This window comes from Pristis pectinata, chromosome 20 (genome assembly GCF_009764475.1).
Source record: "Pristis pectinata isolate sPriPec2 chromosome 20, sPriPec2.1.pri, whole genome shotgun sequence".
In the NCBI taxonomy this organism is placed as follows: domain Eukaryota; kingdom Metazoa; phylum Chordata; class Chondrichthyes; order Rhinopristiformes; family Pristidae; genus Pristis; species Pristis pectinata.
The window spans coordinates 15,711,340-15,738,230 of NC_067424.1; the positions used below are offsets into that span (position 1 = coordinate 15,711,340).

At 40.9% G+C, this 26,891-nt stretch overlaps 1 protein-coding gene across 2 annotated transcripts in view; it reads right to left on the reverse strand.

Moving 5' to 3' along the window:
- Positions 1-26,891, reverse strand: part of mdfi (MyoD family inhibitor) — an 82,732-nt gene that overhangs the window by 10,733 nt on the left and 45,108 nt on the right. Inside the window, exon 1 of one of the 2 annotated variants that reach the window (XM_052035049.1) lies at positions 12,292-12,432. The exons of the other annotated variant lie outside the window; for it this stretch is intronic. Coding sequence (XP_051891009.1) covers positions 12,292-12,373 — 82 coding nt within the window. The 5' untranslated portion in view covers positions 12,374-12,432. Of the gene's footprint in view, positions 1-12,291; positions 12,433-26,891 lie in introns of those variants that run through there. 2 annotated transcript variants of the gene reach the window in all.

The following is a 26,891-nucleotide window of genomic DNA, read 5'->3' on the forward strand; positions in this document are numbered from 1 at the left end:
GCCCCATTTTATACAAATACACTACATTATCTGCCTGTGCTAATTAAAAGCTGTGCATTGGAGAGAATATAAAGACCCTGGGAAACTGAAATCAATCATCTCACTTCACATCAAGTCACTCAAGCAATTTAATTTTAACTTTTTAATTTAAGAAACATTCTGTGGTTGGTTCCTATCTGAATCAATTTGCTTTGCATTACTGATCACTGCAATACAGCTCCTTACTTCATTCTGGTTTGGAAACTTCATTCCAAGGTTTAACTTTCTTTCCCATCTCCAGTCCCCACTGTCTTTCCCTACTTTGCGTCTTTGGGAATGCTCAGTCAGGGGTTTCCTGGGAATGGTCAGTTTTTGTTTTAATTATAATATAGCCAGTAAAGGATGTGGGCATCAAAAGTATTAATAAGAGAAAAGAGAATGAGAAGGATAAGTCTTGGTCTGGACCTTGTTAGAAAATTAAAAGGAAGCCAAATTAGTTGGTGGCGTGAACAAAACAAACAGACCAGAGCAGAGACATTAACACATCTGTGGGCTGTTCTGATTTGATTCATGATTTTCACTGTTCACAGGATTCATTCTCTGTATTAGAGTGGGGAAAAAAATCATGGTGAATCATTCATTGACATATTGCAGCATGGTTTATAATGTCCAGCAATGCCATTGGGATTTTAGCAAGCTGTGATTGTGATGTCTAAAATTAACTTAAAGTCCTCACTGGAACTGAGGAAGCTTTACAGTCTGTCCTTCTAAATTGCAGGTTAGCTAGGCAGCACTGGGGTATGGTGGGTACAGGTCCATCACTGTAAAACCATGGGATACATTAGTATTAGGTACAGTGTTATTACAGTATAACACTTGGAGAGAGTACTGTTGGTGCAGGTCCCAGGAGCAGAGGATTAGTAGGCGCAGTTTTAGGGGATGAACTGAGTGTAACTTGTGTTAGACTTTGCATGATTTCCTGAGCAATACCCTGTAGAAAAACACTAAGTGACAGCTCTGCAAGCCTCCTGTGGTGTTGTTCATGCATGGCTTCGGTTCTGTTGCTGTGATGTTTAGTTGATATGTTTTAACTGATATTTTTCCTTAAACAAAATAGAATTATAGATATTTATGCACAGAAGGAGGCCACCCACGTCCATACCAGCTGATAACTTATTCGTTTTAATCTCATTTCCCAGGTGTGGATCTAGAGTCTTGTAAGTTATTGCATATAATGTGCACATTCATATGTTTTTTTAAAACACATTGTGTCTTTGCTTCTATCACTGTTTGGGGCTGTGAGTACAACCTTGTTCTTATTGGGTGAATTATCTTTTTCTCAACTTCCTCTCATTTATCTATGTTATCTTAAATCTATGTCTCCTACTTATTTTCTTCTTTGCTAAGGGTAAATAGATCCTTCCTGTCCAGTTCATCTAAGCCTTCTGTAATTTTATATGCATCAATTAAATTGCCTTTCAACCTCCTCTGTTCCAAAGTAAATAAACTAAGCCTAAACAATCTTTCCCTAAAACTAAAATTTTCCACTTCTGGCAACATCCTTATAAATCTCCTCTGTACCCTCTCCAGTGCTATCACATCCTTCCTGTAGTGCAGTGACCAAGCTGGATGCAGTAAACTGTGACCCACCTCATGTTTTACACAGTTCTAGCTTGACCCCTCTGCTCTTAAATTCTAAACCTCAACTAATAAGGGAGTGTTCCATATGCCTTCTTAACAATCTTATCCAACTGTTCAGAAATCTTCAAACAGTCTGATAAAGAAGATATCATAGAGGATCTTAGGGATAAACTTTTTTTTACACAGTAAGTGGTTTATATCTGAAATGTGTTGCCAGTGGTGGTGGAGGAATTAGATACAATTACTATGTTTAAGAGGCATTTACCCAGACACTTAAATGGGTACGACTCAGAAGGATATGGTCCTATTGTGGGCAAATGAAATTAATGTAGATCAGCAGAAAAGGTTAACATGGACACGGTGTGCCAAAGGGCCCATTTCTGTGCTGTACAGCTCCATGACTCTATGACCTCAATGAACCTGAGGATAGACTAAATGAGGTCTCCAGAACAGGTTTCAACACTCATAGCAAAACTAGAACCCAGTGGCCTCACACAACAAAAGAACACACTGAATATAAGCAGAATGAAGCATACAATCTCTCGCACCTTCTTGCCTGGCTGATCTGTCAGCTGGTCCACTTTCATGCTCTATCCCCAAATCACTTAAATAGTGTAGGTGCCCAAAAATCTATTAGTCAATCTCGGATTTGAAAAGTTTTAATGATAATAGCATCCACATTTTTCTGGGGTAGAATAATCTATTATAACTCACTGACTGTAAAAAAAAATCCTGCAATGAGTCTAGTCATTGCCGTTTCTTTCACACAGATAGTTTGATAAGCAAGAATTCATGTCCTGTGAATGCACAACCTATATTTCATGCATGTTCAATGCAAACACACCCTCAGGACCTCCCAAAGCACTTCACTGTCAATAAAGTACTTTTAGAAACATAGTTCCTGTTATAAAGCAGGAAATGTGTGTACAGAAAGGTCTCATAGATATAGGCCCCAGGACACTGGAAGACATCCTCTTCCAATAGTAAAGTGGAATCATTTATATTTGATCTGGTACATGGATTATTTTGTAGTCACTATGCACTCTTGTCTCTCTTTCATATAAATTTCACCACTTCAGGGTTAGATAGAGAATAAACCATTGTTCCACCAAAGACTCCTACGGCAGATAGAGCATGGCTAAGTTTGTTTACATTGCAGTCTCACACGCTTGATTTTGGGCACGGTGCAGAGAGGGGCAAGTGGTTTCGGGGTTGGGGGAAGGGTTTGCTGATTGTTTGCCCTCTTCTGAAGAGGGAGTACATGGTGTCTACAGGGTCACTCGAGGCCTTCTGGGACAGGTGGGCACTGCAGAGAGAGTGCTTCCTGGACACCATGGGCAATATTTTAATTTGGTTAGTTGATGTTTTAATAACATTATTTTAAAACAGAACAAACAAAAGAAACACAAAATGGAGGCTTGAGAATAAAGATCAGTAAATAAAACAAAGAGTAGGTACAGACTGAAAGTTGCCATTGTACTCTGAATGCAGAATTTTGACCCAACAATAGAAGACTGGACTGATGTTAACAATCCTCTCACAAAGACAACAAGTAGCATTCCAATGGTCAATTTGTTTGTTTTGACCATGTCCTGCCTACAAGATTTTAAATCTTAGTCAATCTCCTTACATGTAGCACTTCTGCATCAATCACCACCAAACAGCAAATGTGTGGGCCATGACAATTTTGTATGAGATTATCAATTGGCCACAAAATAATTATAGCCATCTTATGTGTATACAAGACTTGAGATACCACCTTCACTCATCATGTAGCAATCATATACCCAATAAAGAGAGAGAAGATTGAACCAATCAGCTTTGGACAAGTTTGAGGCAGAGAAAGATGAAAACATTGACCAGCTAACTGCTAATTTTTTTTCTGCAAATCCTGAATGCAGGTTATGTTTTGAAGGAGTTCAGATCATAGTAACAGAAGCAATGCCACTTCGTGCTTTGGAGTATGCAAAACCAGCCTGGGGCAGGTTTGCTGGTTTGGACATGATATCAAATGCATGTGTTTGTTGTCTGTAAAAATATTAGCTCAATGATCATTTTTCTCAAACAGAAACAAAGCACAGCTATCAAATAGAGGTTTTATTGAAACCTTGCAAAACTTAAAATAAGTCCAGTTTTTAAAGTTCTCTACCTCTCTGCAGGCAGTACTTGCGGAAATGATGTAAATCCAAAATATGCCTTGGCAGCTCCTTCATCACACAAGCACACATTCATACAAGGACGTTCAGAACCTTACACACCCACATACAATTGTACACACTTATACACACAAACTCACTTTCACAAACAAGCACAAACTCACATGCATAAACATACGTAAACTTACATACATACTCAGATACAAAAAACTTAAACTCACATACCCACACAAAAATGTAAAATTCAAATCAAACATACAGAAACACACACAAACATACAAAAAATCAGGGGTGTGGATGGGACACTTAAAATTGTTCCTAAATTTGCATTTTCCTTGGAATATATTTTCATTTTCATCTGCAGTAATCTGCTAGTTGATTGTATGCCTGTGCAAATACTGCCTTATTTTTGTCCCATTGAAATTAACAACTTTGTGGAAGGACTTGGGACAGGAAAGGGGAATTGAACAGACAGTAGTTGAGAAGGAAGAGGAGCTCAAGGTGCATGTGGTGGGTGGGAGTTGATGCAAGAGGGACAGGGAGACAGCACATGAGGAAAAGGGAATATAAACAATGCCAGGGTTAGCAAGAGTTATCAGCAGTACAGTGAAAATGGGGCCCTGAGAGCATAAGGCAAGTCTGGTGGCAAGGAGAGCTGGGACCTGTTAGCTCTCTTTTAGCTCCTTATAACAGAGAAAAAGATAGATGGAGGGCTAAGACCGAGGGGAACGTCAGAGAAACACACAATCTGAGTCGAGCTGCATCTTTGGGAGGAAAGGAATTGTCAACTTTTCAGGTGGAAACCACAAGACAAAGGAGCAGAAGTAGGCCATTCGGCCCTTCGAGCCTGTTCCGCCACTTCACCATGAGCTAAACGATTCTCCCATCTAGCCCCAATTCCTGGCCTTTTCCACATAACCCTTGATACCCTGACTAATTAGATACCTATCAATCTCCTCCTTAAGCACCCCCAATGATCGAGCCTCCACAGCTGTATGTGGCAATGAATTCCATAAATCCACGACCCTCTGGCTAAAGAAATTTCTCCTCATCTCTGTTTTAAATGGGTACCCCCAATTCTAAGACTGTGCCCTCTAGTCCTGGACTCACCCACCAAGGGAAACAACTTAGCCACATCTACTCTGTCCAATCCTTTCAGCATTCAAAATGCTTCTATGAGGTCCCCTCTCATTCTTCTGTACTCCAATGAATACAGTCCAAGAGCCGACAAACGTTCCTCATATGTAAGCCCTTGCATTCCTGGAATCATCCTCGTAAATCTTCTCTGAACCCTCTCCAACATCAGTACATCCTTTCTAAGATAAGGGGCCCAAAATTGCACACGGTATTCCAAATGAAGTCACACTAGTGCCCCATAGAGCCTCATCAACACCTCCTTACTTTTATACGCTATTCCTCCTGAAATGAATGCCAGCGCTTTCCTTACCGCTGATCCGACCTGGTGGTTAACCTTTAGGGTATCCTGCACGAGGACCCCCAAGTCCCTTTTCATTGGGGGAATATCAAAGGTAAATGAAAGGATAAAGTCAACCTTAGCAACAACTGCTTTAGATGAACTCCAAATATTTGTCAGTGGAAGGATAACTAGAGAAGGAAGAGGGACTTAAGAAGTTAGTTTGTGGTGGAGAGAAGTAGCGAGGGATGGGGTTCAGTTTTCTCTGTCAGTCGATGAAGTTCTGGGTGATTTAGGCAGTAGAAAACACTTGGAAAACACTTGGCTAACTCCAGCCAATCCTCTAATGGATGAAGTTAATTGGGTTTTGAGTTGCTGAAATTAGCACACACTGGTCCCTTGGAAGTAAAGAGGTGGAGATGTAACCACCATGGAAGAGAGGAAGCCTTGGTATGCTGCACTGCATAAATTCAAGTTGTAAAGGGTCAAGGGCTTTCAATGTGGGGGTTGAAGGTGGATTGCATTATGAGGAAAACTCTGCAGAAATTCCCCCAACACGCAACACCTTCCTGCATTTACCTCTGCCTATTCCACCCATCCATCCCCTGCTCCTTTCCCAGTAATTCTTGTGCTTCCTCAGCAAAGGTCCCTGAAGCTGTCAGACTGTCATAGGAACCCATTTTGGAGTCCTGCTTCCCTTTAACCAGCCTGGCCTATTTGTAACTCCTGTCCCATACCGACATGGTTGCCTCTTTTGAAAACTCCTTAAGACCACTTATTTATGCATAGATGAGAAAATAAATAGGGCTTGATCAGAACCAGGAATAAATGAAGAAAAATCCATGACTAACAGTGATACACACACACACACACACACACACACACACACACACACACACACACACACACACACACACACACACACACACACACACACACACACACACACACACACACACACTCGTCCTTCATGCCTTCATTGCATGTCGTGCATGCACAAAGCAAAAACACTCCTCTGTACCTTAATAGCAGCCAAAGAATAAAGCTGTTAATAAATACAAGCTTTCAATCTTACATTTTCGCACCACGAGCCAGAATGAAAACACACAAATGGAGTGCCATTATTAAGCTGGCATCAGAGTGAATTGTTTTAACTCCTAGCTGCCGGGGAAGCTTCAATGCTTTGAAACCTGAGAAATTTTTTCCTGTACTTTGAATTTGAAATATATTATCTGTAATGTTCATGTACTTAGTGGATTCTTAACCTCTAATGAAGTCTGTTGCAGACTGTACAAGCTGGTATACATGAGGCACAAGGAACTCAAACAAACTGTAATTTATTCAAGTGCTCTACATGGAACTTTCTATGCAGCCCACAGAGCAGTAAGTCACATGCAAAATCCTTAAAGAGATGACAGCATTAAATTAACAATTATTGTTCACAACCATTATTACATATGCTACACACCGAGAAACACTTTGAGTGATATTACAAATTTAACTTAGTCACAGTATTTCACACTCTCTGTGAACTCCACATTGGTGCTAATGTTTCAGTTTTAAACTCACAGATTCACCCAGTGTTCTTGAAGTATCATCCAGGTTTGGACTCAAGGACATTGCCTCATCTTGAGTTTCAACAGAAATAGTAAATGATCATTCTTAAACAATTGTGGCTTTCACTTCAGAAACTGCATTTTTCATCTTTCACTCTACTCCACTATTATCCTGAGCACTGTGCCTTAGGAGCAAGTGGTATACCTAGAGTTTTAAAATTTCTCATCTTCACAAGATAATTTTGAGAATCATATAATTATACTATCTCCCTAATACCCTGCCTGATCAACTCCAACTCATTGGAAGGTCTCAGCACACAAGCTCTTAACATGCATACTGAGCTTTTCTCCTTGTGACTTATGTTGTAATGCTTACACTGTTTCAAGTACCTTTCCTTCCCACTTGCTTTCAAATAGAGGTGAACAAGACTACAATAGCATTTCAGCTGTTGAAGGCTGTTGAGGAGTGTGCCATCAATTGATAGCTGGGAAAACTGCTATAAGTCCATGTTTCACTGCAATGTTTGAATGATCATTTATGGCCTGTTTCTTCAATGCCTCCTTACCTGTTCAAAGCGTTCTTTCTGCTACCCCATTTGAAGCTGGGTAGTAAGGAGAAGTGAGGTGAAGGAGAAGTGAAATAGTTCTTTATTCCTTTGCTCTAATCTTGTCTAATTTCTTCTGGAAGACTATGCACACTATGGTTGTTGTATGATTCCCACATGTTTGACTTCTACCCACTTTGAATGGTTGTCAATTAATACTTGCCCTCGTCTTTTTTCAAATAATTTATATAGACCTATTGTAATGATATTTTGGGCCACTTCACACCTGAAATGGTGCTTTAACAGTATGTCTGCTGCAGTCCCCATACACAGTATATCTACTTGTTACTTCTTCTATATCATTGTCAATGACAGGACAAAGAACAAATCCTTTAGCAAAAGCCTTCATCTTCACAATTCCCAAGTGTCCTTTAAGAATTCTTCTGAAATCCTGATTTGCAATTCATTCAATTGCACTATCCTGTGTCTCCAATTTATGCAACCTTGGTGGACAATTCATAGTGTCTTCAATGAAACAACCTCATGTCTCCTTTCAACCCTGTTCCTTAATCAGTCCATTGTCATTGTTGTGACAGGGAAAGTGCCTTCTACCGCCTGTAGAGAATAAATCTCAATTTTTAAGTTCACTTTGTCTTCTTCATAAGGTAGTCAAGCAAGGCATCCACTGTAACATTTGGATACCCTATTCTCAATGCCAAAGTCATATTGAGAAAATAGGATTGCTCACCACTGCTTTCTTGATGTTTCATCATGGAAGTAACAGATTTTGGTCAGCATAACCTGATCAGTAACTGGGTGTGAATGGACTTCCCAGTAAGAAATGGTGAAACCTGGTAAATCCAAACATAATTTCCAAAGTCTCGTTCTCCATCTGTGTGTAATTTTTCCCGCTTTTGATCAGAAATAAAAGATGCATAACTAATAAGTTTGACATGGCACTGTCCATGACACGGCTAATCACTGCTTCACTATTGTAATCATGTTTAAGTGCACTGTTGGTATACCAAAAGAGAGTTACTGCTGAGGCTTTTCTTGATAGACTGTAACACTTTTCTCTACATCATGGTTTCTCTTTTTAATGGTTGATTAAGTTACATCAACAATTTGATAGGGTTGGGTGGAAATCCTATCATAATATGAAAACACACTTGGAAATGATTCGTAACATTTTTGGTTTTCATGCTCTGATGGTAACCTTAACTGTCTCTTTAGCAGGCTGTCACCCATTTTCATCAACTTACAGCACTGAACAAGTCCCTTCCATCTGCATGATGGTCCACATCAAAATTATCTGGCTATCAACAGGCCATCTCTCCTCTACTCTTTCAGTCCAGATGAAAGTCTCGACCTAAAACACCGACTGTCTATTTCCCTCCATAGATGCTGCCTGGCCCACTGAGTTCCTCCAGTGCTTTTCATGTTGCTCCACATTCCAGTATCTGCAGTCTCTTGTGTCTCCAAGTATGTGTTCTCAGTGGTTTCTTAACCTCTAATAAAGGCTACTGCAGTGTGTATAGACTTGCTCAAGTGCTTTTCACAGACTCCCTCTGGATCTATACATGCTGTCACAGCCCAGAGGGCAGTTAGTAACATTAACAATCCCCAAAGTGGCAACATCTTTAAAGTTACACTTATTGTTCACAAACAGGATTACACCTACTGCAATATCCTTTTCCCTTCTCTCTCCTCGTGATTTGGCTTTCCCTTACTCTCTGCTGATCCTAGCAACGTACCAACAAAATCACCAAAGCTCCCATTATTCTCTTGGGTTGGGGAATGGTAAAATCTGACAGGGCCTTGCTTCTGATCCCTAAGGAGCCAAATAATCATGCAGTTGAAAGTTGAGCAAAGAACAGGTTGGATTGACTGTGATGGCTCTTGTTAAGGAGTAGCCAACTGAGATTTGTTTTGCAGAGATTCACGGATGAATTTAAGTACTTAACACCTCACTCCTTATTCACAGATTACAAGTCTTGTTACCTGGCACTCCAGAAAGAGACCCAACAATCTGTTGGGTTTTTTCTTGAACTAGATGACATCTCCTGATATCTCTATCTCTCTCTTATTTACTTTAAGTCTTTTGATTAGAGGGAATACTAAGCACTAAAACTCTGGAGACTGGCTCTAAGCAATAGCCACCACTGGGGCTATTTCAAGGAAAAGTTAGAAAAATATTCAGATGGATAGGACTGAGTTCCAGTGAGATGTGTGATGACTGTGTCTTCAAATGTTTCCGAAGAAATTAGTGATCTACTTTAGAATATTGCTAGTCCCAAGTTTTGAGTAATGGCAGTGCAAGTATGGACAAATACTGTGGTGATTTCATAGTGATCAAAGGAAGAAAAGAACAATAAATAACATTGCAGAATGTTACTGCACAGCCATAAGAGATCACAGGTTCAAATCTCAGTCTGTGCTTCATAGTATTATTGAGCATATATAACACAGAACCAGGCCATTCGGGCAAGTGGGTAGTACTAAATAATTATATAGATTGAATGGAAATCTAACATGAAGTGTGTTAAATAGCTTTTGTCTTAATTTTCTTTGCATAATGTAGGTATTACGATAAGTAGCTGGATTTATCTGACATACAATATTGTCTGAAGGAAGGAAATTCATTTACCTCTGTGCTAGGGAATTAATTTTGATTGTTCCACAGCATCATCCCAAGCAATGAAGCGTGTTTACCTGCTGTATGCCTCTCTCCCAAGGAATGGAGTATTTAACTGTTACCCAGCAGTATATGAGGAAATGAAGCATATTTACCTGCTCCATGGCATGAAGAACACTGGTTTAACTTTCAGTGTGTGAAAACAATTAATAATATGATTCAGCTATACCCGCTGTCCTACTGACACAGGCAGTCTTTGGATGTGCAAATGAACGGGTTAATTTCATGCCTAGATTCACGATCCTTTGTGAGAATCTCAATACTATTCCTGAAGAACAGATGATAGATAACAGATTAAATACACATTAAAGCTTATGGGGAAAATAATGAAATGAAATTTAACAAATCACAAACAGACAGCATAAATTAAAATTTCCTTCATGGTGAATGTTATTTGAAAGTTTAATGGACGCTTCTGTTCACTTCAGGCACTGTAAATTTAGACCATACGTCTTGACCTCAAAATTCGCTAGTTTGTAAATATTTTTAATAATTGAAAACACTCTTCATAAATTCACACATCTACAGAGAAAGAAAACTCACTGATTTCAATTAAACTTCAATACTCTTGAAAATGTCTCCAGATTTTTCTCTGGACTTGGTTGATACATTCAGTAGAATGGTTTGTACCTCTCTGCATTTCTGCTTCCTTTCCTTTCTCTATGTTTCATTTGTCTTTTTCCCCCTATAGCTCTCCCTCTTTCACACACACTTCTATAGTGTAGATGGGCAAAAAGGTCAGCATGGATGTGATGGCCCACAGGACCCATTTCTGTGGTGTACAACTCTATGATTATCCTTGTTTTTACCTCTGGCTATCCAGCTGTGTCTTCTCCTCTCTCTGTCTTCCACCAACCCCCTCCACTTCTCTCTCTCTCTCTCTCTCTCTCTCTCTCTATCTCTCTGGCAGTCTCTCACACTTTCTTTCTCTTGCATTCACTGGAAGAAATAAATGGCAAAGTGCGATTTTTGATGAAGCAGCACAAATTATCTGTCAAAGTGCCAATTAACACATGGAGCGTCTCTACATTTGCACAAATTCTAGCCAAAAAATGTCAGCAGGTTCAATTCCCTGAAGGAACAGTGGTGAACCAGTTTGTTTTTTGTGTCAAATGGTTTGTGTCTTAGTTACTTTTATTAATGCTGATTGATGAGCAAATCTTTTTAAAACTAAAACTGTTAAAATTCTTGGGTGGAATTTGAACTCATAATCCCTGAAACACTACCACCACATGACTAACTAACTCAACAATCCAAAGCAGTGACTCAAAGCCAAAATGTGACAGTCAGTTCATTTGCTACTTGGAAAGCTGCCATTAAAATCAGAAGTACTATAGAATCTTAAATCATCCTTTGCTTCCTCAAATGTCTATAGTGCCTCCTAAGTATTTTACTTTCACTTTGATTCTTTTTCTAACTTTCACCTTATGCCTATTAAAATGAGGTATGGTAATGAGGGAACTGTGTATTGTTTCTATTGTTGGTATCCAATGCCAATATCAAAGTCTCCTAGGCAGGTATAGCAGAAGTTAGGCAAAGGATGAAGCTCCCTTCCGTTCAACCACTCCAGAGAAGACACAACACAGGTTAGATAGTAAAGTTATGCTGCTCATCAAATCCTTACAGGGTATGCACAGCACCAGGTGAATACTGAGTAAAGCTTCCTCTACACTCTCCCATTAAAAGTTCCCAATACAATCAAAACACAGGTTAGATGCATAGTAAAGATTTCTCAGGTCAGTGACTGCAGGTGGTAGATGCTGTGGTGCACAGTGGTTTAAGAATGTTCAAGGGTCATTACATCCTTGCTATTTGCGCACGCTTCACCTGAATTAACAAGCAGAGATGACAGGTTAAAACAGGTTGTGTATTAACTACAGAAAAAGCAGGATGTGAAAAAAATCTCACAGCTCTGGCATACAGAAGTTATTATTATGTCTGTTTAAACCACACCCATACATTACATTTGCTAAGAATGTGTTTGGGAAAATATACAATTAGTGGTTGAGATGTAAAAGGCAAATGAATAATCAGTGTGAGTAATTCTCTCTCTCTATAATCAATGCAATCAGAACCACGTTATGTTTAATCAGATGTGAGCTGGCCTGTCTACATTATACTTATAACAGCACAGAAGGAGATCATTCAGTCCTTCACATCTGTGTCGGCTCCCAGGGGAGCAATCCCACTATTCCTATAGCCCTCCTCCTAATTTACCTCTACCCCTGCAACTTATTCTCTCACACAAAGAATCAACTCCTCTTTGATTCTTTTTGCCACTTCTCTGCACTAAGAGTTAACCTACCAGCATGCCTTTGAGATCTGGGAGCAGACTGGAACACCTGAAGGAAATCCACGTGGTCACAGAGAGAACGTACAGACAGCATCTGGGAGCAGACTCAAACATGGGTGCCTGGAGCATGGAGGCAGCAGCACTAACTCTCCATCTTGTTCCTCCATGCTGCCCTTCTTGCAAACTGAGTTTCTCATTAGAACATTAGAACATGGGTTAGACATGTCTGTTTATCAAGGAATGTGGGCTGTAGCTCTTTAAATACCTGTTGACTACATATACCTCTGTTTAAATAACCTGCTCTCCCACAACAATTAAAAGTCTGCAACTCATATTATGAAAACTTATATGACACCGACAGAAATGCTGCCTAATTGTTTGCAACATAATCAAAGCACTAGAAATATATATTCATTTTCAATACTGTATATTTACAACAACTCATATCTCAAAGATTGTAAAGGTATGAAAAGATGCAGTGAAGATTCACTGAAAGGTTGTAGTCATGAGCAGAATTTGTAAAAATAGGTTGGTTTTCTTTGAAAAAAAATTAATAAACGTTTGAAAGATTATTGTGGATTTTGAGTCATGAAAGACTGTTTCACTGGCTGATGAATAGATAGAATTATCAATGGAAGAATGAAGAAAAAGGTGGTAGAACTTTTTTCACTCAGATGATATTGAAACATAGAATCATTTTGAAACAGGAGGAGAATATTTGGTTCATTGAGTCCATGCTGGCTCCTTGTAGAGTAATCTGTTAAATTCCAGACCAGTTTTTTTCCATTTTCTTGCAAATTACTTTCCTTTATGTGCTAATCCAACTCTTTTCTCAAAGCTTTGACGGATTCTGTTTCTACCACTCTTATAGGCAATATGTTCTAGATCATAACCACTCTCTGTGCAATAAGATCTAGAAATTCCAATGTACAGTGCAGTGTTTTTATGCCCTATCTATTAAAAAGGGTATTTGAATTCTGAATGCTGAACACAATTAGGATTTACTGAAACAATTCAAGTCCTAGAGAAAGTTAAGTCCAACTTTCTGCATGCATGATGTGTTTCAGTAAACTCTATCCTAATACCCCATGAGTATGACACACACATGCAGGAGGCCATTGGGAAGGTTGCTCCAGGAGTCAGTGATATCACTTGCACTGTTCTTTAATGCAGATAAACAACTACTGAACAGCTCAGGACCTGAACACTGGAGCTGGTCTTAACCAGAGGGTTGAGGCCTGTTCCTGTTACTAAAAGATCTCATCCCTACCTGAGCCACTACTGAGAAAACTGTCATAAAAAATTCTCCAGCTGTTTCCATCAGGTAAATTCCTGTTAAGAGCATGGAACTACGTTTAGAAACACAAAGTAGAAGCATGTTTAGACATTTGGCCCCTCATGTATGCTCTGCTCTTCATCAAAATCATAACAGGTCTTTAACTTCAGCACCACTTCTGTGTACTAACCCCAAGCCCCTTGATTCTCTTAACATCTAAATATCTATCAATCTCTTTCCAAAATATATCACATGAATGATTCTCCACAGCACTCTTAAGTAGAGAATTCCTCCTGAAGTGGGATGAAGAGAAATTTCTCCTGATCTCTGTCCTGAATAGCCATTCTTTTATTATAAGACTGTGATCCCTGGTTCTAGATATCTCAGCTTGCAACTACCCTGATAAATCTCGTAAGAATTTTTCATGTTTCAATGAGATAACCTCTCATTCTTCTAAACCCAGAGAGTACAGGCCCAGTCTGCTTAATCTTTCCCCACAGGACAATCCTCCTGTCCCAGGAATCAATCTGGTGACCCTTTCTTGCAATCCCTTTTTTTGTCAAGTATATCCTTTCTCAGACAGGGAGACCAGACTATGCACAGTTCCAGGTGCGGCTCACCAGGACCTTGTATAATTGTAAGAAATCATCTTACTTTTGCACTTAAATCTTCTTGTAAAAAAGGCCAATATACTGTTGGTCTTTTTACTTACTGTACCTGCATGCTAATTTTCAGCAATTCATGTGCAAGGGCAACCAGGTCCCTCTGAACACCAGCACTTTTTAAACTCATTTAAAAATTAATCAATTGTTCTATTTTTTCTATCAAAGTAGATGATTCAATACCTTGTCACATGTTATTCCAATTTCCACATCCTCCTCCAGTCACTTAGCCAGTCTATATCCCTCGGAACCCTCTCTGCATCTTCCTCACAGCTCCCACTGTATCATCAACACAAATGGATATATTACACTCATCGAATCCTTGTTGTACATTGTGAGCAGCTGGGGCCCCAGCAGCACCCACTACTCACAACATCCCAACCTAAAAATAACCCATTTATGTCTACCTTCTCTTTTCTTCAATTAACCTGCCCTAGCCCACACAGGTATATAACCTCCCATGTGCTCTAATTTCATTTATTAGCCTCTCCTGTGGTACTTCACTGAAGGCCTTTTGAAAGTCCAAATATATCACTTAAACTGATCTGCCCTTTTATATTCTGCTAGTCACATATTTTAAAAAAGTCTTGCAAGCCTGTCATAAGTCCATGTTGTCTCTGTCCAATCCTATTATTTTTTAAATCCTGTGTTATCACTTATTTCATAACAGAAACTAGCATTTTGCTCACTCCTGATGTTAGGCTAACTGATCTGTAGTTCCCTGCTCTCTCTCTCTCTCTCCTCCTCTTTTCTTAAATAGTAGGGCTGCATTTGATTTCTTCCATTCTGTGGAAAGATTCAACAACTGTCAAAGTTTGGAAGATAACATTTCTTTATTATTCACATGTACATGGAAATACACAGTGAAATGCATCTTTTGCGTAGAGTGTTCTGGGGGCAGCCTGCAAGTGTTGCCGTGCTTCTGGCGCCAACATAGCATGCCCAAAGCTTCCTAACCTTTGAAATGTGGGAAGAAACCGGTGCACCCAGAGGAAACCCACGCAGATACGGGGAGACCGTACAAAATCCTTACAGACAGCAGCCGGAATTGAACCCGGGTCGCTAGCGCTGTAAAGCATTAAGAAAAGCAGCCATTATCTCAATAATATGCTGATTTTTATATTCAAAATTATCTCTCTTATCCCTTCCACCAACACAAACAGTGTCCATTACGAGACTTGTCCTCCATGGCTCTTCAGATCTCTCAAAGACTGCACCCGCCTGCACCACAGTCTTCTCCCCATCACATCATCTAATATCTTCCCCAACACCTTGCCCAAAATTTTTCTCCCTCCGCTCACCCTCCCAATCTTCTCTCTACTTATTTTCTTCCCCATACCACATCTTTTCCCTGCATATAACCTTAGGCAATCTCAGGCCCTCACTCCTGTTCAACATATTAAAAAGTGTATTGAAATACATTTTTCTCTTATGCACTGGGATTAACTTTACTTGAATTTATCAGCATTTTTGGCAACAACATATAAAGAGCATTGGAATGAGGATGCTCTGAGTTCAAGCCCCTCTCCAGATCCATAATCTATCCAGAGCTCTCCAGAGTATAGTCAATCCTCATGTTCTGGAGCGATATTGCACAGCCAATAAGTGCAATCTTTCAGATGAGACATTAAAATGATTTCCCCATATTCCCTTGGATCGGTGTTAAAGAGCTCTTGACAATGTTTGAGGAACAGCTGGGTAGTTCCACCCATTAAACTGGCCTAATATTTTTCCCCCAATCCATGATCATAAATCAAATGATCTTGTCACTATTTTACTGTTGCAGTGTGCATATTGATTTCTGTACTGTATACCTTCTGAGAGATTAAACTGCAAGGGTGCTTCATTGAGATGTCATGTGGTTGTATGAGGCACTATACAAATGCAAAGCTTTCCTGTTAAAGAGTCTTCCCCACTGCCATGATATGAGGCCAAATTCAAACTAGAAGAACAAAACCTCATGTTCCGCTTGGGAAGCCTACAACCCAATGGTATGAATGATGAATTTTCCACTTTCCCATCTCCCCCATTCCCCCCCCGCCACCAACGGTCCTCTCCACTCGCACCAGTCCATCCAGGTTCTCTTTCCCTTTGTTCATCTTTTCCATCCTTTCCCCCCTCGTTATCCTCCTCCACCTGGTTCTATCTGTCCATCACCCACATACCAATCCACCTGGGTTTCTTCCCCCTTGATTCACCTTTCCGATCCCCTCCCCTCCCTGGTTCCATCTGCCCAACATTCCCCCCCCCCCCAATTTGGTTCCACCTATCACCTACCAGCTCTGTCTCAACACCCCTCCCCCCTCACTTCAAGATGCTGACTATCTTCCCTCTACACCCTTAGTCCTGATTCAGCCTCCTGACCTGAAATGGCATCCATCCATTTACCTCCACAGGTTCCTCCAGCAGTTTATTTTCTGCTCCAGATTCCAGCATCTGCAGTCTCTTGCCTCTCCAAAGTTAGCAAGCATTGGGATAAACTACAGTATGTGCTGCTCTGCAAGCATTTGCAGGATGATGAATGAAAGCATTTCACTTTTTCCATTCCTTCAGCTACTATCTGGTGAGTCGGTGCTGGGGGTTGGGGGGGGGGTGTGTGGTGGTGAGTTGTGGTGGGGCAGGTGTTGATAGTGGGGAAGCAGGCTAATCACTTAGATTTGTTATCAATGCACTGGGTGATCTTATGAAAGTGGAGAGGTTGAGTTAACAGTAATGATCTGTGGAGATAGATCAGAATGCCGAAGTAGCAGCATTTCACCTGTGAGTCCGACGGTGTCACTTATTGCATCCGGTGCTCTTGGTGCGGCCTCCACTACATTGGCGAGACCCGACGCAGATTGGGTGACCACTTCGTCAAGCACCTTTGCTCCGTCCACCGCAACAGCCAGGACCTCCCGGTGGCCACCCACTTCAATTCCACATCACACTCCCATACTGACATGTATATCCACAGCCTCCTCTACTGCCACACTGAGGTCAGATTCAGGTTGGAGGAACAACACCCCATATTCCACTTTGGGACTCTCCAACCTGATGGCCTCAACATCGATTTCTCTAACTTCTGGTAACCCCCATCCCTTCTTTTTTCTTCCCCCCCCCCCATTCCTTTGCCTTCCCTTATTCCTGTGGCTCCCTTCCCTTGCCTTGATGACCTGCCCATCTCCTCTCCTCCCTTCCTTCATCCTTTATTCCATGGTTCACTGCCCTCTCTGACCACATTCCTTCTTCTTCAGCCCTTTGCCTCTTCTATCTGTCAGCTCTCAGCTTATTACATCTTCTCCCCCTCCCCCACCCTCCTACCATCCCCCTCTCACCTGGACTCACCTATCACCTGCCTGCGTGTGCTCCTCCTCCTCCCCATCCCCCTCCCCCCCCCCCCCAACCTTCTTATTCTGGCTTCTGCCCTCTTCCTTTCCAGTCCTGATGAAGGGTCTCAGCCGGAAACGTCGACTGTTTACTTCCCTCCATGACTGCTGCCTGACCTGCTGAGTTCCTCCAGCACTTTTTGTGTATTGTTTCATTTTCTACCAAGGTTGTGCTGAAGCGATGGGCTGCCATTATAGGTTTCTGTTAAAATTGTTCTCCCTATGTACAGACTCAAAAAATACTGCCTTCGGTGGAGTTGCCAGGACAAAAATCTGTTTGGGAACCGGCTCATACAGGTGACAAGGCCAGGAGCGATCACGGGTAAAGCTTTACGACACATGCCAGTAATGTGTGTCAACTCATGTGTAAAATTATAATTTGGTGTCCGAAAGGGAGAATGATTTGCTGCTGAAATTCACTTAGATCTTTGAGGCAGGTTGTGGTTGTGTTTATGCAATAAAGAGCGAGCCAGCAGAAATTCCTAATCATGACTTCAGATGGCATCTGGAAACCAGACTAACAGTGAGCCAGCATCACAGGCCCTTTAACCCATTCCAAGCAAATCTCCAAACCAGATCCCTTGCTTCATTCCCAGATGAGCTATTGATTTCTTGCACTCGGAAAACATATACTAAAATGAAATGTTGACAGTAGATTGACAGCAGGTGGTTGCATGTCCTGGTCAGGGAACTGATGGCCAAGAGATCATTTCATAGGCTAAGCCCTTCACTGACCTCCAGTTTTAGGTCCACATTACTACAAGCAATGGCTCCAATTTTGAATGTCTCCCTGTTTCATTGAGAGGAGAAGCCTATTTAGCCCCTGTAGCTTGTTCTGCCAATAAAATGTACACAACTTCTTTTGGCCATTTAATTGCACAACATTTCTTGAAACTCACATCTGACAGTTTGGAAAGTTCCAACTGCTATTGATTGAATTTACCATTGAGCTGTCAAGCACAAGGAAAACTTTATCCTAGCACATAATAGTGCCTTTTAGGGAGAAGGTGAAATAGTGCAGTGCCAATCTAGTATTATGTGCTGGTGTGGAAGGTAACGCAGGCATGGACAGGTTGATCTCAATGAATCTCTATGGTTCTCCTTCCTTTCGATTACCACCTGCAGGTAGGGTGATTATCACAGCAGCGTGATGATCAGGAACAAAAGATCTAATAAACAGCAGGGATGGGCACAGGCCAACCCCATTAATCATTAACCACATTAAGAATGTACATATACGTTTAAAATGTGTGTGTACAGTGGTCAACTTTTAATTCTTCTGCACATTCCTGAAGACTTGCAGCAAAGTAGAAGGTCCTTGGCCTCAGACTTTGAACTGAAATCTTAATAAAAAGCAATATGACATTTAACAAGTTTTCCTGTTAGATTGAGGGTTTAGGTAATGCTTCCCTCTCAAGTGAGCAGAAATGGCTGCACCCACTAATAAGAAAAAACAGGGGAGTTCTCTATGGTGAACAGACTAATATTTGGCCTTGAACGAATACAAAAGATCAGCTAATTTAGTTATTATCTTATTGCATTTTGTGGAATGCCACACTCAAATTAGCTGTCATCTTTCCTTACATTTCGATAATGGTTATATTTCAAATTTATTTCATTGACTCTTCCCCTCCACCATCAGATTTCTGAACGGTCCATGAACCCATGAACCTCATTATATTCCTTTTTTTGCACTATTTATTCACTTTTGTATTTTATAGTAATTTTATATCTTTTCCCTGTACTGCTGCCACAGAACAACAAATTTCATGACATACAAGTCAGTGATAATAGATCTGATTCTGATTCCGAAATTATTTTGGGGACATTGAAGTTGTTAAAGGCATTATATAAATTCAAGCTCTTTCCTTCCCTTACATTTGGATGGAGCAGAGATTTGGACCAATTGTACAATAACTACAAATATTCCCCTTAATGGCTTCTTGTTATAAGTATGTTGTACATCACAGAGAAATACATTTTTAAAATATTGTGAAAAATCACTGAAATATGACATAGGAAATTTGACAGAGGCAAGGAAAGGGAAGATGGAAGTGCTTGATAACGGATGAGTTAAAAATCAGGAAAGTTCCTAAATATGAAGAAAAATGCCCAACCATAATAGCAAGAGAGTCAGCTAGAGAAGCATAGAAATAGACATAAAGGGTGAGATTGAGGATGAAGAGTTTCTGAAGAGAAGTTGGCTGATCCTTTGAGCTTGAAGCTGTGCAAGCACATTTCATATATACAGTGTATTGTGGAAACAGCTGCAGAGAAGGCTGCTTTGGGGAGGACAAGCCAACCAAGAATTCTGCTGGGTGTGCAGTGATATTTCTCGTGATGATTTCCTCTGCATTTCCAGTGAAGTGTTTAATATTATCATGCTGTGAATAACAGACAGAAGAAATGTACACAGGTTTATTCACAAATGTATGCATCAGAACTCAAGCTGACCAGAGAGATGTGGATCCTAGTGAATGATGAAATAAGCACCTCGTGTTCCCTCAGTCCAGATGGGATAAGGTTGGAATTACAACACCTGCTGTTAATAAGACTGGATGCATTGCCAGTTAAGTACTTGATAAGCAAGGGGTTAAAAGGTTATCATCAGGAGATAGGAATGTGGAGCTAGGGTTATAATCAGGGCAAGCAAGATCTTATCAAGTGGCTGAGCCAGCTTAAGTTGTCTATACCTATTCCTAACTTAGTTGGTTATAAATGAAGAATTTGTACCTGTGGGGATGAGAAATTTGAACTTTAGAAAAGTGGATTTTTTTTTACAAGACATTTTGAAATTGCCAAATTTTTCAGCTTTCAGACACCAGTATCTGTGCTTGGAGACATAACAGACTGCAGATGCTGGTATCTGGAGCAAAACAATGATGTTTCAGGTCGAGACTCTTTATCTGGACTAAAGGGTAGGTAGCCAGTGTAAAGAGGTGAGGGGAGGTATGGGGCAAGAACTGGCAAGCAATAGGTGGATCCGGGTCAGGAGGGGATGATTGGCAAATGGAGCCAGGTGTGGCAGGGAAGGGCGGAAATAGTGACAGAGGCTGGGAGGTGAGAAGTAGAGACGACAGAGGGCTGCAGATTATGGAATCTGATAAGAAAGGAAGGTGAAGAGTGGCCAGAACGATGTGCTGGATGCGAAGGCTGGTGGAGTGAAAGGCGAGGACCAAGGAAACTCTATCCCTGTTCTGTCTGTGGGGAGGTGAGGTGAGAGCAGAAGTGCAGGAAATGAAGGAGATGCGGGAGAGGGCTCCATTAACCATAGTGCGGGGGAAGCCATGTTCCCTGAAAGAGGACATCTCAGATGCCCTGGAGTATCTGGATTTATTCCCATTGAAAATATCTGGCTGTTCCATTGTGCATCGGGTTAAGAACCAAAGGTAAAAACCCCTTTAAAAACTAAAACTAAAAACCCCTGATGTAAAGACTGGCTTGGTTCATGAGTGCCTGGCATCCTGAGTCATCCCTTCCTGCTTCCTTTCTACATTCCAAGTCACCCAAGGACAGAGTTGATTTTGGAAAATATTAATGAACAACCATGCCTACTACTTAACCAATCATTGGCCTGGCTCACTGTGGAATTTGTGTGGTGGTTAGGGTGAATAAGGGAAGTGAGGGTATGACAAATGGGGGGGGAAGAGAAAACTTCTTGCCAAGTTGACTACATAAACTCGAAACATTTGAAAATAACAATGGCAGTAATTTTGCATATTAAAACACCAGTAAAATTAGAAACAACAAATTTGCTCACCACACTAAGTAACCTCTGCTACAACCAGAGCTGGAAAGAGCATATGACAGCAGTAGAAATGTGGTGAGCCACCATGAGTTTTATAGAATTATTTTCCACCCTCTTGGAGAGACTCACCTACCAGTGAAACACTGGAAATTATAGTGTGTAACCTCCTTGGCTTCGCTGGCATACGATGAGTAAATTGTGAGTAGTCGATGTCCAAACTTCTGCCATGAACTAAGTGATAAGTTTTTGCACTGAGAGCATGGACTAGTAAAAAGGATATGCTGCACTTGAAACTTTGCTGCAGCTTGATGATTTGAAGTTATAAGGAACCAAAAATTCCACCTCAAGAGACGAGTGTAAATAAGAGGGAGAATTCGGACATTCTCATTCTCGATAGAGAGCTCCACATGCTAAGTACACAATCCAAGAATCCAGGCCTGAAAGTCATGAACAGAAAGGGAATTATGTGTCCTTTAATGAACTGTCAGCCTTCTGCTACTCTCCTCATTTAACTCTATGGTGCGAAAAAGAAGTGCCAATCCTTTGTCAAGGCTTTTACTCTCTGGATTATATTGTGCAGGTATCCAAATGTGGGGCAGCCCAATCCAAATCTGGAAGAAAAGTATGTTTATAGACATTGGATGTCATGCTGACCTGACCTGAACTGGTACAGGTGATAATGAATCAATCATCTTGCATCTTGTTCCTGATTTTTATTTCCATTGACTTCACCGCACCACATTGTAGGTATCTGAGTTTGGAGAAGATGCTCATAAGAATTTTAAACTATCATGAAAGGAGTTGTCTCTAAACAAACTGTTGCTGTAGTTTCATTATGTGGGATTACAGACTGCGGTTGCCAGCGACAACACCCATCCCAATTTCAGACCATCCAGAGAGATGATTCAGAGATCCATAGGGTTGCACTTAAACATAATCCAAGGTGCCTAGATCTAGAACCTTCCACCAGCCACTCAGCTCTTTTGTAAAAGGATTTTTGCACAGTTATAGTCCAAGACAAAACTGTGTTTAATTTTGAACTAATTGGAAATATCACCCAGAGATTCCAGAGGACGTCACAGTTCGTAACAATGGAAATATATACCTGTACAACTTTTAATAGTAAAGCTGCCATATCGGGATCTCAGGATTTTATTACAGAACTGCTGAGGGTGTTTTATCCGAATACAGGATTCACATCTTTATGTTTAAATCCTCAGTAGTCTTCCTCTTTCCTATCCCTGTGACCTAAACAAATCTCTTTGACTGAGTTTTTGGTTACTGGTTTTAATGGCACTGATTTTAATTTTTCCTTGTGTGGCGTGGTGTCAAATTATGTCCAGTTTTTCTCCTGTAAAGCACTTTAGGATAGTTTCCTACCTTAAATGTGTGGTAGAAATGCAAGTCATTGACAAAAGTTAAAAATATGGAAAGTTGGAGGCAGCAGGAAAGTCAGGGAGAAGGTTCACACCAAGAGAGTGAGAGAGACATTCTAGAGTGTCAAGGAAGAATATTAATGCAGGCAGTTTAAATAGACCCATTTGCTAGATGGAGAAGAGATTGAACACTAGAATGAGAAGCTGGAATTAATTTACTGAAAGGCCTAGTCAGTGTTGAGTTAGTGACCTTTCTCTGTTCTTAAAATCTCTGAAACTCTACTGTTTGGAAAATATTTGCCGTCACCCAAAGGATTATCTCCCTGTTGCTGGCAAACTCCAGCTCTCCTTCATCTGGAGCTCAATCTGTTATTTATAACTAAGCCAAAGGAATATGTTTGGTATTGAAGGTCTGTGGAAAATGTGCTAGCAATTTTTTGGCATTATATTCACATGCAACTCAATACAAATCAAACAAACAACATGTTCTTACTTCTCCCAGGCCCTATCTCGTCTAGAGGCATAGCCTGCACTATGCTTTGAATAAACTCCATTGTGCTTCATCAGGCTGAGTCAGCACTCATTACAGGAGGCCTTACCTAAAATAATCTCAACTGAGGTCAGAACTCAAATCAGTACTGCTGAACTTTTGGTACCTGAAATAGAACAGTAGGTTAAAGTTTCGGGTCTAACTTAAAGTACGTTGTCTTTTCACTTTCAGGTATTGCTCTTTGTGGGGACTAGTTGTGCACAAAGTGATAGTATTCCCTACATTGCAACAGTGACTGCATTCAAACGTGAGCTGTAAAATTGCATTGGGATATCCTGAGGCAGTGATAGGCATTATAGAACCTACAGGGGTTGGGAGGTTAGTTGGCCACTATAAATTATTCCTTCTGTAGGTAAGTGGTTGAATCTGGGGGATTGAGGGAAATGTGGGGAGACTGAAAATGGGATTGATGGAAATGGATTTGTGATGGTCAGCATGGACTCAGTGGGCCGAAGGGTATGCCTCCATGCCATATGACTCTATGTCCCCAGGTCCATGATACTGCTTTCACCAGCTTTCTATTCCTTTATCATTTTTTGACATTCTTATCTTAGCCTCAGGATTCAAAGCTCTCTCTCGTTCTCCAGTATGTATCTGACTCATCAAATTCAGTGCAGAAAGGAATGGTGCTGAATGATCGAATTTGCCGTTCTTTAGATGATATGTTAAGTCAATGCCATCCATGGCCCAGGTCGATGTGTAAGATCCCACAGCACCATTCAGAAAAGAACTGTGGCTTCTCGTTATTATCGATAAAAGCTGGCCCTGTTGGCTCCAGTCTACTTTAGAGTGCTCAGAACAGTAGATCTATAAGGAATCAGACTGAAGCTGCCTGAAGCCATTTCAGTGAGGGCTCTTAAAGCTGGCAGCAGGGTGAGGCTTTTACAACATCAGTCTGTGGCAATCTTTTCAGTTTCATGTCACTTAGTGTGCCACATCAACAAGTGAAATGTACTGCCAAGCTTTGATTCCTACTAAGTTGCTAAAGCTTGGTAGAGTGTCATCAATGACTCATGTCCTTTCCCTCAAAGACGGGGATTGGGTAAACTGAGTTTAAATGTACTGCCTGAAAGAGATGTGGAGGCAGAAAACCTCATCACATTTGAAATGTATCTGGCTGAGCACCTGGAAAGACATAACTTGCAAGTGGGAGTAAGCTAGATCACTCCATTTGGTATCAACATGGGCAGGATAGGCTGAACTACCTTTACCTGTGCTCTAACATATCCATGATTTAACAAAGAAGAAACAAGGAAAGACTATTCAGCCCATCTAACTCATTACTCCAAGGAAGTACATACTATCTAATTCATCATGCACACTACCTAAACGAATTAATAGCCTGGTTAAAGTGCATAATATTAACAAAAGAAAAAGCATTACAAGCTACAGAATCTAATGTGCACATATTGGAGGGCAATTTCAAAGTGGAAGTTGCAGGGGATGATGCAAGAAAGGGGAATTAAATTTTCAGAAAGGGAATCCACTGTGTTCCTGGTTCATCTGCTACTCGACAGACTCATACAGGCTGTCCCCAGGTTACGAATGCCTGACTCATGGACACCCCCTAGGTACGAACAAACTCCCATAACATTATTGAATTCAAAAGTCTGATGTACATACATACATTCATAGAACAGTGTAGCATAGGACAGGGCCTTCAGCCCATGATATCTGTGCTAACCATGATGCCAAATTAAACTAAACCTATCTGCCTGCACATGATCTGTATCCCTCCATTCCCTGCCTGTTCATGTGCCCATCTGAATGCTCCTTAAACACCACTATTGTGCTTGCTTCCATCACCACCCCTGGCAGTGTGTTCCAGGCATCTACCAAAATTACCCCACTCATCTCCTTTGAACTTTCCCCCTCTCACCTTAAAGCTGTGTCCTCTAGTATTTGACATTTCTACTGTGGGGGAAAAAGACTCTATCTACCCTATCTATGCCTGTCATCATTTTATAAACCTCCATCAGGTCTCTTCTCAGCTGCTGGTGCTCCAGAGAAAACAATCCAAGTTTGTCCAACCTCTCCTTGTCTGATATTCTCTGATCTAGGCAGCTTCCTGGTGAACCTCCTCTGCACCCTCTCCAAAACATCCACATCCTTCCTGTAACAGAGTGACCAGAACTGCACACAGTACTCCAATGCAGCTGAACCGAAGTTTTCTACAAATGACAGTACGAGTTTCCTCTCTCTCCCTACTTTTAGTAATTGTTCTTTCTTATCAGTCTAATGTGTTTCTGATGCCATTCATTACAATACTGTGGAGGTATGGTTGACATCTTGAATAACGTTTGTGTATTTTCTGACTTAGGGACAAAATCGACTTTAGGATGTCTGTAAAAACGTAAGCTGTCAGTTACCTGGGGTTGGCCTGTACTTCATCCACAAAAACAACAATCAGGGCTTGTAAGATTGAATCTCAAAATAATTATGGCAGGAAAATCTGCTTTATTGAAATGTTTTGTCAAGATAGCAATTAATACAGTTCCTCCAACTACTTTTAACAAGTCTAAATTTTTATGAAGTTTGTAGTTCCTCTTAAAGGGAATCAAATATCTATCTTTAGGTGACAGAAGCAGAAAATGCTGCAAACAGCAGATCAGGAAGCCTATATGGAAAGAGAAACAGAGTTAACTTTTCAGGTCAAAGACCCTTCATCAGATTTAAAATATTAACATTATTCCTCTTTCCACAGACCTGCGGATTGTTTCCAGCATTTTTGTTTCAGATTTTCACCTTCTGCAGTTTTTTGGATTTTCATTTATGTTCAGGTGGTCGCAAGAGGCATTTCGAAGATTCAATTGTCAGATGTTTGGCATTGCTGGATTTTCTGTAGGAATGGAGTTGGAGGGATTTAAAACCAAGGTATAATCTACTTTAACTACGTCTAACCCACTTTCCAGTAGGTTATTCGAGGTGCCATAGCTCATGGGTAGCCCAGCTTTGCAGCAGATAGCACTGCTGTCACCCAGCTCCATTTACCCAGTTTTGATCCTAGCCTCTGATTGGCCTGTATGGAGTTTGCATGTTCTCCCTGCATCTGCATGGGTTTAGCTGCGCCCTCCCCGCCCTGCTGCTCCAGTTTTCTCCTACAACCTACAGACACATTGATGGGTCAATGGGCTACTGTATATTGCCCTCAGTGTAGGTGCGTGGCATGAGAATCAGAGGTGTTGAGGGACATGTGAGAGCGAATAGGTTACAGGGATATTAAGAGGGAGAATGGGACTGATGGGAGTACTCTGGGGGCTGGCATTGGCTCAATGGGTCAAATGGCCTCCTTCTATGTTAGAAGAAAATGTATCAACTGTCCAGAAGAATACAAGAATAAAACCTATGCTTTCATTTAATATCGACATGAAAAAATCATTTAAAAAATGTGATTGGTTGACACGCCTTTTCTCAATGGGTGAGGGAGATTGGCTGAGACACTGAGGAGCTCAACGTTCTTCTCAAATATTACAGTGGGATTTTCAAAATCCTTCCAAACAAAACCTCACCTGAACGCACAGTCCAATCTCAGATAGCTCTGATAATGAAGCACCCCTGCAGGGTTAGCCTGGATTAAACACGCCAGCCCTGATGCTGGCTTTAACCCACAGCCTTGTGATCTGGAGGCAAGAGTG